At 36.8% G+C, this 13,961-nt stretch overlaps 1 protein-coding gene across 4 annotated transcripts in view; it reads right to left on the minus strand.

The window, feature by feature from the left end:
* Positions 1-13,487, minus strand: part of LOC107696044 (SAP domain-containing ribonucleoprotein-like) — a 15,633-nt gene extending 2,146 nt beyond the window's left edge. The window contains exons 1-11 of one of the 4 annotated variants that reach the window (XM_016496191.1): positions 13,386-13,483; positions 12,462-12,561; positions 11,832-11,872; positions 8,157-8,212; positions 7,961-8,012; positions 7,546-7,619; positions 7,009-7,046; positions 3,402-3,421; positions 3,232-3,300; positions 3,032-3,118; positions 1,506-1,581 (exon numbers count right to left, since the gene is read on the minus strand). In XM_016496191.1, coding sequence (XP_016351677.1) covers positions 1,540-1,581; positions 3,032-3,118; positions 3,232-3,300; positions 3,402-3,421; positions 7,009-7,046; positions 7,546-7,619; positions 7,961-8,012; positions 8,157-8,212; positions 11,832-11,872; positions 12,462-12,561; positions 13,386-13,418 — 612 coding nt within the window. In that variant the 5' untranslated portion in view covers positions 13,419-13,483 and the 3' untranslated portion in view covers positions 1,506-1,539. Of the gene's footprint in view, positions 1-1,505; positions 1,582-3,031; positions 3,119-3,231; positions 3,301-3,401; positions 3,422-7,008; positions 7,047-7,545; positions 7,620-7,960; positions 8,013-8,156; positions 8,213-11,831; positions 11,873-12,461; positions 12,562-13,385 lie in introns of all 4 variants that reach the window. The other 3 variants (XM_016496190.1, XM_016496192.1, XM_016496189.1) reach the window with 3 other exon arrangements.
* Between the last annotated feature and the right edge of the window lie 474 nt (positions 13,488-13,961).

The raw sequence follows: 13,961 nt of genomic DNA on the forward strand, positions 1-13,961 counted from the left end.
ATGTCAGGACCTACTCATTGTCGAAATCATACTCTAGATTTAATACTGTCACATGGAATTGATGTTGATGGTGTTGAAATTATGCAGCCAAGCGATGATATCTCAGATCACATGGTTTGTACACATTTTTACCAATAAATTTCCACGACTTTTCCATGACTTTTGAGACAATATTCCTAATATGACCTAAATGTTCCATTATTTTACAATAAGAATAAAAATCTGTTCAAATTATCATAGTATATGTTAACTAAAATGAATGACTATTAATGCTACTCGTTTGCTTTCTTGTTTTAGTAATAAGTACAAGCTGCAACTGCGCCAGACGTTACTCCACATTTCACATATCACATCACTGAATATTATCATTTATTTAACTGTGTGGCCAGGATGGCCATTTTGGTGGCATTTTGTGTGTATTTTTGCTGCTTAAATGCAAAAAGCTGCGCTTTAGAGTCCTGCATTTCAGCCCGAGCCCAACGGCCCCAACTTATTTATGGCTTCGGGACAATTTTCACGTCATAGCTCAGACACGGGCCAGGCATCAGGCTTGCTTCCTCCTTATTTTTATATTTTGCAATCCCGCACCGAAATTCAGGACCTGATTAAACAACTCTATTATACAGAGTTTTGTGAAATAAATTTCAATGACTTTTCCAAAACTTTCTGGGTTTATTTATTTTTCCAAAACTTTTCCAGGCCTGGAAATTGGTGTTTTAAAATTCCATGACTTTTCCAGGTTTTTCATGACGGTACGAACCCTGCTTCCATTAAAGAAAGAAAAACCAACAATGGTTACTGAAATAACTTGAAACGGACAAAAGTAATAATAAAAACATTACTGAAATTGACCATAGGGACATGTTAAATAAAGTGTGTCCTGTAATTAGCATCACAGGTGTCTTCAAACTTGTAATCAGTCAGTCTGCCTATTTAAAGGGTGAAAAGTAGTCACTGTGCTGTTTGGTATCATGGTGTGCACCACACTGAACATGGACCACAGAAAGCTAAAGAGACAGTTGTCTGAGGAGATTAGAAAGAAAATTATAGACAAGCATGTTAAAGGTAAAGGCTATAAGACCATCTCCAAGCAGCTTGATGCTCCTGTGACTACAGTTGCACATATTATTCAGAAGTTTAAGGTCCACGGGACTGTAGCAAACCTCCCTGGATGTGGCCGCAAGAGGATAATATGAATGGAAACCAAAGAGCCCAGAACAACTTCCAAAGAGATTAGAGGTGACCTCCAAGGTCAAGGTACATCAGTGTCAGATCGCACCATCAGTCGCTGTTTGAGCCAAAGTGGACTTAATGGAAGATGACCGAGGAGGACTCCACTGTTGAAAGCATGTCATAAAAAAAGCAAGACTGGAATTTTCCAAAATTAAGCTTCTAGGCGAATGTCCTTTGGACAGATGAGACAAAACTGGAGCTTTTTGGCAAGTCGCATCAGCTCTATGATCACAGACGCAAAAATGAAGCATACAAAGAAAAGAACACTGTACCTACTGTGAAACATGGGAGGAAGCTCGGTTATGTTCAGGGGCTGCTTTGCTGCATCTGGCACAGGGTGTCTTGAATCTGTGCAGAGTACAATGAAATCTCAAGACCATCAAGGCATTCTGGAGCGAAATGTGCTGCCCAGTGTCAGAAAGCTTGGTCTCAGTCGCAGGTCATGGGTCCTCCAACAGCATAATGACCCAAAACAACACAGCTAAAAATACCCAAGAATGGCTAAAAACTAAATATTGGACTATTCTGAAGTGGCCTTCTATGAGTCCTGATCTAAATTCTATTGAACATCTGTGGAAAGAGCTGAAACATGCAGTCTGGAGAAGGCACCCTTCAAACCTGAGACAGGAGTGGAGTGGAGTGGGCCAAAATACCTGTCGACAGGTGCAGAAGACTCATTGAGTTGAAACCGCTTGATTGCAGTGATTGTCTCAAAAGGTTATGCAACAAAACATTAAGTTAAGAGTACCATCATTTTTGTCCAGGCCAGTTTCATTAGTTTTTTTTTGTTATGCTTCTGTTGAACCACAAATCAAAAGCAATGTCTGATTTTCATTAGTTAATTTTCAGTAAATTTTAATTTATTATTACTTTTGTCAGTTTCAAGTTATTCCAGTGACAATTGTGGGTGTTTCTTTCTTTAATGGAAGGGTACCAACAATTTTGTCCATGTGTGTATCATCTTGTGCAATTTATTTTTCCAGTAACATTATTAAATGGACTCATATATATATATATATATATATATAATACTTTTATATTGGTAGTACTTTAAATGCAAAAGAATGAAGTTATTAAAGATATTATGAAATTACAATTCAACTACTATTGTCTGTGCGCCCTCCTGTTTTCCATGTTCAAACTTGCAAAGACTATTTAAGTCTAAGAAATCTAAGTCTACTTCATCAGTAAATCAAAAACAACCCTCAAAAGACACTTAATGTTTTGATGACATTTAGCACTGCCCTAAATTAGTTATTTAATATAGCTTGCTTGACGAGAGAACAAACCTTTTGGTTCTCATGCGTCAAGCAAGCACGTTTGAGCTTCTGTGTCTCATATTTGATGTGCTCTACATATGTTCAATAGGACTTGACTAATATATTTACAAGAATAAATGAGAAATGGCAACTGTATATAGATGGCTATATGCAATGGAAAAAAAAAAACAAACTCAGATGAAGTTGAAATGAGAATGGTCAACTTGCTTCTCCTGTGTTCAGAAATGAAAACTGTCATTTCCAAAAGCCAAAACTTGTTTATCTTCAGAACACAGATACTTTGTAGTATTTTCCCAGCTTCTATTCATCTACTGAAAATCTAAATAATCAACATTTTCAAACTTCAAAAAACAAAGCTATTGTAAAAGTAATAGATATGAATAGCAGTTTAATCTAAGTCTCCTGAAGAGACAATCATTTTATATGATGAAACGGGCATTTATTCACGTATAAACATTTGTTCATCACACATACATTTGATAAACCTTTTAAAACCCCTTTATCAGCACAACCCATACCTCTGTATCATTGGCTCCAGAAGACGCTGCACTTGTGACATTGCCAAATCTCTCCTTCCTCTTCTTAAGCTTTTCATCATCCTCAATCTGTGAACACACAAAATAGGCAACAAAACATTAAAATAGCTAATTTCCTAATGTTAGCTCTGTACATTACTTGTCATTTGTAAGCTTTTTTTGAAATATGAAAAAAAAGGTACCTTTTTAGAAACTGAAGACACATTCATGCCAAAACGTTCTGCTCTCTTTTTTAATACCTCAACGTCAACCTGAAAGAGAGTGGCACGTTTAACAGTGGTTTTGCAGAGATTAAGTTATTTCATATTTCAATTTCCAAGTCCCCACCAAAATGTGCAACCAAATTACTCACATTAACTTTGGCTGAAGTTCCTAATAAAACAAAACAAAACAAAAAATACAACATATCAATGGATGGAAATTTTCATTAATTAGGCACTGTACAGGGTTCATACACATTTTTACCAATACATTTCCATGACTTTTGAGACCATATTCATGACCTAAAGTTCCATTATTTTACAAGTACACATGTAAAATATGAAGACAAATCTGTTCAAATTTATCATAGCACGTTAGCTAAAATGAATGACTATTAATGCTTCTTATTTGTTTTAATAAGTACAAGCTACAACTGTGCCAGAGGTTACTCCACGCAGAGAACATATCACATCACTGAATATTATCATTTATTTAACCAATATCATCAACTGAACTCAGAACCTGAATTTCATTTAGGAAACCGTTTAGGTTTAACAGTAGTATTCAGGTAGAGAAATACACAGAAATTGAATAAACTGTAAATTAAAAACCGATGAATCATTCAAATTAAAGTTACAAATGTTTAGTCAAGAGCAGTGATTGACCTATTTTGTCTTGTGTTGTTTGATTAACATTAATGACAGACTGCACAGCTTTATTAAAGGTGTCATGAATTGAGAAATCAACTTTTACTTGACCTTTTGATATATAAGAGGTCATCGTGCTAAAATAATATTCTGTATGTTTCAGAACTGAAAACAATCTTGTTACTGAAATAAAAGCTTTTGACACCAGGCCCAGCAAGCGCCAGATCCTGGAACGTGCCTAAACACCGCCTTCACAGAAGAATATCAATGCCTAATTCTGTAGCCCCTCCCACTGATTCGCGCATGACATAGTAGATAAATAACATAAGCTAAACCGGATCGAGCAACCAAGCAATAAACATGCTGTTAAAGATTGCAAAATATTGTGCAGTGCCTGGTTGTGGAAGAGCAGAGTCACTGCATAACCTTCCTTCGGATTCAAATATTAGGAATGCGTGGTTGAACTTTATTTTTAATGAAGTTTCAGCTCACGCGAGTAAAACATTGAGCTTAATTTCACCGCGGATTCCTTTGTAAACAAGACACAGGTCGACGCTGGATTTGCAGAGAGACTGAGATCAAAAAGCAATGCTGTGCCGTCTACATCAGATCCGACAGGAATGGCGCAGCACACTTATGCGAGTAAAAAATATTTGTACTATGTGTCACTATTGCTTTGTTAGAGATCGCTTGATATGTCCTAATTATGTGTACGTGTCTAACCAAAGTCACAGAAGGCTCCAACTATGAAAGACGTAGCTTGTCAAACAGGCACACAGAAAGTTAGTTTACTATGCAAAACTATTATCCAATCATAGCAGTGGGCGTTTACTTCCAAGTCTTCAATGCGGCATGCCCATAAAAACCCAGCGTTTCTCAAGCCGGCCTCAAAACCAGGGTAGAAAATAGCCCATTACTTAATGATTTTGATGTTTTTAAATGTAAAAACCATGAGAACGTCATAAGTGGACCTCAGACAACAGTATAAAATAAAAAAAGCCAGTTCATGACCCCTTTAAGCTGCTGTCTATGAAGGTAATTTAATGCCTAAAAGATTTGCATACACAGGGTAAGAGCTGTGGAAGTGTACACAAGACTGTAAGCGTAAATTAAATTTGCATTCGCAACAGAAGCTTTGTAAAAGTGTAAATCGCGTTTCAAGCGTAAGAAAAATGATTTGCAGCATTTTACTGTTACTCGTAAGTGTAATTCATGTATTGTGAAACTGCAGCTTAATGCTAACGCAAAATAAATATGATCTGCATTCTTCTGACTTCCATTTTTCCACACTTACACTTTTGGCACGTTGTTTTCACTAAAATACGGTCAAAAGCACTGCAAGCCTGTGAACAGTGATTTGCAAGCGAAAACAACAGTTTAAAGAACTGCAAAACGGATTGACTGCATAGAACCAATCTGTGTGTGTAAAAAAAACTAACTGTTGCAAATGTCTAAATGACTTGCTGTGCATGTGGGGCAAAAAGTTCCCAAAATAAACCGATATGTACAGCTCCGTCGCCAATCACATGAGGCTCTCGCTGACTCTCTATTTACTCTTATCCGATTGGTTCAATAAACACATAATATGCCAAAGCATTAATCTTCATTTAGTTCCGGATCGTTCTCGCTGCCAGAACGGTACTTCTAATGTACACATAGGCTACATTAAAAATAAATATATAACAACTTAATTAAAACATGATGCTTTATAAGTTGTGTACCATTAGGCTAGACTCCCATGTTTTCATACTGAATTGTGAATTGGTGTTAACATTATTGGATTGGTTTGGCTTTACATTGAAATTTCATATAATCTTTAAGTATAATCAAAATTACAATATTACAATAAACTAATATAACATATATAGCCTGTCGAGGAAGAAAAGGATACTAAACAGCTCGAAATTCAGTTTGAACACATAGCCTAATGGCACACAACTTATAAAGTATCATGTTTTAATCAAGTTGTTATTTATTTATTTTTATTTTTAATGTATGTGTACGTTAAAAGTAAGTTACCATTCTGGCAGCGAGAACGATCCGGAACTAAATGAAGATGAATATTTTGGCATATGATTTGGCATATGTTTATTGAACCAATCGGATAAGAGTAGATGGAGAGTCAGCGAGAGCCTCATGTGATTGGCTACAAGGAGGTGGTGGACCCGCCCTCCCCCTCACGCTTGCAAAACTCAGTTAGTGAGAGAATCGTGCCAAAATTGTAAGCGGAGGGAAAAGGAAGACGGAGCTGTACATATCGGTTTATTTTGGGAACTTTTTGCCCCACATGCACAACAAGTCATTTAGACATTTGCAACAGTTAGTTTTGTACACATACAGATTGGTTATTAACCTGCAGTTTCACAATACTTGAATTACACTTACGAGTAACAGTAAAATGCTGCAAATCATTTTTCTTACGCTTGAAACGCGATTTACACTTTTAGAAAGCTTCTGTTGCGCATGCAAATTTAATTTACGCTTACAGTCGTATGTACACTTCCACAGCTGTTACCCTGCGTATCTTTTAGGCATTCAATTACCTTCATAGCTGTCCCTTTAAGACCGACTGAATGGATCCAATATACTGATACACAACAGTTTTCTTTCTCAACATTCACTTAAGACAAAACCGACTGCGTTTATGAGGCTACTCGCAAGGACGGACATTTTGACAATTTTGTGTGCATTTGGCCGCTTAAGTTGTGGAAAAATAATGGTACTCGCGAGGTGTTTCTTTTCCAAAAGTTTCTAGGGTTTATTAATTTTTCCAAAACTTTTCCAGGCCTTAACTGCTTAACACACCAAACACAGAGCAAGCACTGATGTCCAAATTCAAATGACTGACTTGTGTATGTACCAGTTTTAAGTAAATAAATAGTTTATCAAAAGACTGAAATGAACAAATTTGAAGACATTATCAGATTAAACAACTGACTCACTGAGTCATTCATTACAGTTGGTCATGACCAAAAGTCAACACAAAGGACATGAGATCAAAACACTGTAATTAGTGACTGGTTGTTCAAATGTTATGTCATATCTTTCACTTGCAACTTATTTTTAAGTAATTGTATCAGTATGATGCACTGTATTAGATTGTCAACTCACCTTTGGATGATACAACATCAGGTTCTTGCAGACCAAACCTAATAAAACAAGAATAGGAATTTAAGATATATAGATGGCTCAAAAAACGCATGCAATAATCTACTGCATTATATAAGCATTATAGCTAACAGATGATACCGATGTATATTTTCACATGTCCACTTTCACCATTTTACAGTTACCAGTCTATTTTTTTCTCTAGAATGCATGTAAAATGTACTATTGTTGTCAAATTTTATTTCAGATTTAACGCGTTTTGAAACAGTTTTGACAAAGTTATGTAGATTTGTCTTTTCCCATTCAAATAGATAAGTGTGTGAGAGATTTTTTTTTCACATATTGCTACACGATAAAGCACAGGCCTATGCGCACTGGTGTGGCTCACATTTCTTACATAAGACCATAGCACAGCCCAAACACTGCATTTCAACCAAAATAAATTCTCAAGACTTCTTCAGTCTTCAACCATCTTTTAATGACATTTAATACAAAAAAAGAAAGAAAAACAAATGTAATCTCTCTCTCAAACAAGCAAACCTTGCTGCTCTTGCTGCCTTTTTGCTGTCCGCACTTGGTGCAATATTGAAGCGTTCCGCTCTTTTCTGAAGCCTCTGCAATGAAAATAATTTTTTTACTTCTTTTATGGCAAGAAGAATATACCATAGGATTTAACTATATAATGCACATCTGTTAAATTTGTAGTGTAAAATATAGGCCAGCACTATATTGTACAAACGCCAAGCACTGCCTCATTTTTCACTGTAACAGCAGCCAAACTACACATTTCTTTGACAAATAATTAGTCAAGGTTAAATATGATAATGACATTAAAATCAGTAACTTATTTCATTGTTTATCTCTTTTTATCATCATCTCTATTTTCAAATGATAATGTCTCAATTCCAGCCCTACTGGTGCAAAACACCCCTTTGGTTTCAGTTAAGATCATTACCTCACCAACTGTAGCAGGAGGGTTTATCTTGACCAGTTTTTTCTCAGTCACCCTGAAATCAAGAGCACAGTGAACAAACAAAGCCATTTCCAATCACTAATCCTCAGACAAAGCTAGTACTATAGTGTGGCTTTATTTTTTTTTATATGCCATGTGCAAAGTATGCTGATGTATAAGTGAAGGGGGAATGACATACTCTTCAGGAGTAAACTCTTGCTTCTGGGAATCGGTCTCTTCTTTGGCAAAGGCCTCCTAAAACACATGCAAAGTATGTTACATTGAGCACATCAAACAATATGACTGTCGTCCCATCTGGAGCCTGACACAAGAAACACATTTCTCTGTTTACACCTATTAAAATCCATTCAACCTCCATCCATTTACAGTACTAAAATCCATCTCAGGTGATCTGATCAGTCCAAGACGTTTTGTAATCTGACTGATTAAACCACAAAGAGAGACAGTCAGAGATGCATGTGACCACATTGCTTTGAAAAGGTAAACTTGAATTTGTTTTGCTGTACCCAGGACAGTAAAGGACCATCTATTCACCTGTCAATCATCCACTGCACTTTGTTATGCTTTAAAATAAAGCTAGATAGGTGAAGTTTGTCAAAGAAAAACTAGGGTTGTATGATATGACATATATATATATATATATATATATATATATATATAGGGTGAATAATTAATGACAGCATTTTCATTTTTGGGTGAACTATTATTGGGTGTGTGTAATAAAACAAGAAATAGAGCAATAAACGTAGCATTAAAAAAAAAAAAAAAAGTTAAATGTAATAAACAGTGAAAAAGAACTCAATGGGGCACTCAAAAACCTTGAATCTGACTATTTTCTTAACCATATTCAAAATCATTTATGTTCTGAACACAACCACTGGGCAATAAGCAGGCACTGTAGTTTTGTTCAGAATATATGTAATGCACGTATATGATCTGGATAGCAACGTTAAACAGAACTTTCAGAATCTGAAATCAGATCCATTCCAAACAGATTGGGGTTATTGTTAACATGCATTATACATTGACATAACGAGCGATTCATGTATTTCCGAAAACCAGAGACCCTTCCCATCAAAATTGGTTCATGACAAAGCTCCAGACAAAAAAAAAAAAAAAAAAAAAAAAAAGGAAAAGGAGACAAAAAAAAAAAAAAAAAAAAAAAGAGTAAGGAGTCACTGGCTCCTATAAGAAAAAAAACGTAGGCGCCAAATTATTTTTTTAGGTGCATCAGAATAAACGTGTTTTATTTATTACAATTTTTTTTACATTTGAACATTTCAATCATACAGTCATGTGTTTATGTCTCATCTTTTCTTGACTTTATCAGCATTTTAATGCATCTTGTAGATGACCGGGAACTAAGGTTCACTTAAAGTGGGAACTAAATGTCTTTTCCAACTTGAAATATACAGTCACAAAGAATTGTTCATTACACAGAATCTGTACCAATATCATGGACTATAAGCATCACGTGGCCACTGAGTGTAGTTTGGGCTCCTCCTCAATGCATCCTGTAAATGTTGTCATGCACTCTTAAAAATAAAGGTGCTTCACGATGCCATAGAAGAACCTTTTGTCTAAATGGTTTCATAATGAACCTCTTAACATCTGAAGAACCTTTACATTTCACAAAAGGTTCTTTGTGGTGTAAGAAGGTTCTTCAGATGATAAAAACTCGAGAAAGAGATGGTTCTTTAAAGAACCTTTAACTGAATGGTTCTTTGTGGAACCAAAAATGGTTCTGTGAAGAATCTTTTAAGCACCTTTATTGCGTCTTTCACACTTTCAGTCTGTTTTTCGTAATTAGTCAAATGCAATTTTATAGGAGTTGAATCATTTAGACAACAGGTTAAGTAAAAATATTAATATGCAATAGCGCATAAATATAGCAGAACGCTCTTCTTTATAGCTATTTTTCAAGCTGACTGATGAGTTTATGGACACCGAACGGTTATTCTGAGGTAAATGTATATTACGTTGCAATGTTAACAAACTTTACACGTTTTCCGCAATTTGAAACACTGAATGAGCTTTTACATGAGACACTTCAGTAAGTTGTACTGTAGGCTCTCTTATAAAATAGCCTACCTTTAAAATTCGTGTTTATTACGTACTATAGTAGTAAAGAGAAAGATTAAATGGGTTCACTTGCCGCTTGAACTGAAGCGCTAAAGCGATCGCGTCTGCCGCATTAAAGAGCGCCAAAACAACGTATTTATTGTTTGAATTTCGTTATGAATTTGGCATAATGTTAAAGCTGATACCTTGTTTATTAAAAAGTAACAAAGCACAAAGCTTTTTGCGATTACTGGACAGCAAGTGCGCTTCAAATAATATGAAGTTCACGCATTAACAGAACACAGCATAGAGCAGTTTTTCAACCCTGGGCGCCCCCCAACACTGCACATTTCGTGTCTCCCTAATCAAACACACCTGATTCAACTCATTAGCTCATTAAAAGAAACTCCAGGACCTGAAATAGGCGTGTCAGATAATGCCGAGTTCCCACTGCACGATTTTAGCCCGATTTTTCACTCGCCTACAGGTTTTGCGAAATCGCCAACAAATGCCCGAAATCGGAGGCAGGCTCGAGTGACAATCACGCAGTGTGAATTATCAAAGACGTGATCTGAGGGGATCGCCGACGCCTGTGAAATATTTGGCATGCTAAATATCTGGAGCTGTCGGCGACTCACAATCACGCTCTGTGAAATGAGTTGTGACTGAAAAACACATCGGCGATGACCTACAGCCAATGAGAGACCAAGATACAGGGCAGCGGGAAGCTCGGGGAGGAGTTATATGAAACGTAGTTTGCGGACCAGTGTTGTCAAATCCGCGATCGCCGCCGGTTGTTTTTTATATCAGCAGGTTGAAGCGACCCCAATAACTGATATTCAGGCCCTGGAATGTGAATTGTACCAGGAGAACCCTGCCAAAAAAAGTCTGCATAAGGGAGACATACAAAATGTGCGGTGCTGGGAGGCGCCCAGGATCAGGGTTGAGAAACACTGGCATAGACTAAGATCTTGATAAGATGCCGCCATATTAGTAATTATTATAAACGAGAATAGTTAACGATATTGCCAATATCCACACAGCTGACAGCTTTACCTGCTGTAGTTTAAGTTGTGCACGAAATAGAGGCTGCTTTTCTGCACTTTCACTTCGCACGTCTCCGTCATTTCGATCTCTCTCGCGCTGCACAACTGAGCTGCGTTTAGCAGGTGTGTGTCAGCGCTGCTGTGCTGCAGAGATGAGGAAGAGGTTTGAAACTCTTTTTTTCCACTAAAACTTTGATGCGCATCGATGAACATAGAAGATGTGATGGCAAAACAATCAGGGAAAAAAGGCACTGCTTGCAAATTTTTAAGTTATAACATGTAAATATATATAGTCGCCAGTGGCGACCTCAGCAAAAACTTCACTCGCAAATTAATATTTTTGGTCGCAAATGCGACCGTTTTAGTCGCAGTCTGGAGTCCTGTTCATGGCCACTTGTGATCAGATCAGCCAGGACAGATCTTAATACCAGGAATAAACTGGTCCAACACTAAGGACTACACACAATGCATTTCATTTCTGTAAAAAAAATATATATATATATAATAAATTGCTACGTGTACTGCGTTAAGCTAACTGAGACTTGTTATAGCACTTGTATATCATTGCTCTTTTGTTGATTTTGATTGCTTCCATTGTCCTCATTTGTAAGAAGCTTTGGATAAAAGCATCTGCTAAATGACTAAATGTATAAAATAACACTCTAGCTACTACATTCAGTGTGCATCTATTTTAGCCTTTGTCCTGAAAATTCCCATGGAAACACATTACATCTGGGAAAACTTACCTCACCATATTCTCCCAGAACTTCCTCTTCATTCACTTCTTCTAAAAACACATTTTAAAATGTTAAACAGGTATTATAACGGTTTCAGAATTTGAGATTTATCCTGCCAGGATGCCCAAAATTATTTTTATTCACATTTATTAAAGGAATAGTTCAGCCTAAAATGAAAATTCAGTCATCATTTACTCATCCTTATGTTGTTCCAAACCTGTATGAGTTTCTTCTGTTGAATACAAATGAAGAATGCGAGTAATCAAACAGTTGCTGGTACTTTTCAATACTTCCATAGTATGAAAATAATACTATGGAAGTCATTGGGGAGCAAGAACTGTTTCATCCTCACCACCTTTCGTCAAAATATTGTCTTTTGAGTTCTGCAGAAGATAGAAATTCATACGGGTTTGAAACAACATGAGAGCGAGTAAATGACGTCAGAACTTTAATTTGTGGGTGAACTACCTCTTTAAGAGAAGAAGGGAGTAGACTGTCATTAAATAGGTGCAGTATTACACCTATCTTTGAGATATCTAAAGAACACAATTGTAATGAGAACTGGTTAAGGAAAAAAAAAGTAACCATAAAGTAAAATATATAAAAAGGCTGAAATATATTGTACTAGCAAATGCATACCATGCTCGTCCAGGTAGGCCTGCAGCCGGGCAATCAGATCGGCTTTATTTCCTTTGGCTTCCAGCCCACGAGCAGTACATTCCTGCTTCAGTTCAGCCAACTGTGGAGATTATATTAGTTTTAATGACTGGGGTTACATACATTTATCACAACCACAAATCACATACCTGCTGTGTGAAACCTGTTTTGTCAGTCCACAAAGTTGGCATCTGAACAAACATGGCTTCTTCTAAATAATTGAGTTCTAACAGATTAAATGTACCATGTCATTAATATGAAAAAAGAAAAGGGCAGAAAAATTCTTGCATCTTAATCTAGGTCGATGTGTGGTTTAAAACGCTCTAGATTTTCATACCTTTACGCCCAAAAATGCGGTTTATGAAGGCAGCTAGCTAGGCGTTGATGGACAATGACGGCCAAAAAGTAAGCAACTATATTGTTTTAGATTGACGTCTATTGTTACAACCCACTTTTTAGGCACTTGTAGGGGAAGAACACGTGCTGGTTGGGCTTTATTTTTTTTTTAGAGTGAACCGGTGTAGTTGATAAACCACTGGAAGAGTAGAACGTAGTGCCTGAGTGGTGAGGGAACAAAGTAAAAGTCGCGTTTTAGAAGTCTCTTAAAGACTGAGCTAAAATGCTTTTTAAATAAGCAGATAACTTAGATGTTTTTCAGCGAGGAACGAAAGGTACACCGCTCACTATGTTGAGGCTAGAGTCAAAACGCTGTCTGTCAATAGGAAGCTGACTAGAGTTTTTGAGAAACAAGTGCTGAATGAACCTTGAAACGTTAACTTAAATATATTACGGTTTAATCATCATAAGCCAACTTAGCACAGCTCGCTGTTACAACCAGATCCAAAAACTAAATAGAAACATACAAACAAACATGAATAGAAACGTTCTTTGCGCATCGTTTCTTACCTTGAGTTTATGCAGTTCCACGACTTCCGCCATTTTCTTCAAGAGGTTTGTATTTTGAAATCTGCTTCATTCCGGTTTTAACGTCTTTACGGCCGATTTAGCGCTGCAGCGCCACCGCTCGGTCAGGAGACATTTAACACGGACAGCTTTTTTGAAATCCTATTTTAAAGGGGTCATATGATGCTTTTTTAAAGATCATTATTTTGTGTATTTTGTGTAACAGAATATGTTGACATGCGTTAATGTTCAAAAAACACATTGTTTTTCAAATACTGTACATTATTGTAGGTCCTCTATGCCCCGCCTCTCTCAAACGCTTCTTTCTACAAAGTCCCTCCTTCCGACAAGCAGCAGTCTGCTCTGATTGGCCAGCTGACCCAGTGCATTGTGATTGGCCGAACACCGCAAGCACTCGTCGGAAATGTAACGCCCCTGACCATAATCGCGAGCTTCATCTTTCAAAATAAATGTAAAGACAGTAAATAATGTCATTAGTTTTACCATCAGTTCAAGCCTGAAAGGGGAACAGACACAGTAATGATGCAGTACACAAGCCGCGGTTAAGACAGCTGACTC

Source organism: Sinocyclocheilus anshuiensis, unplaced genomic scaffold (genome assembly GCF_001515605.1).
Source record: "Sinocyclocheilus anshuiensis isolate Anshui unplaced genomic scaffold, SAMN03320099.WGS_v1.1 scaffold746, whole genome shotgun sequence".
NCBI classification, from domain to species: Eukaryota; Metazoa; Chordata; class Actinopteri; order Cypriniformes; family Cyprinidae; genus Sinocyclocheilus; species Sinocyclocheilus anshuiensis.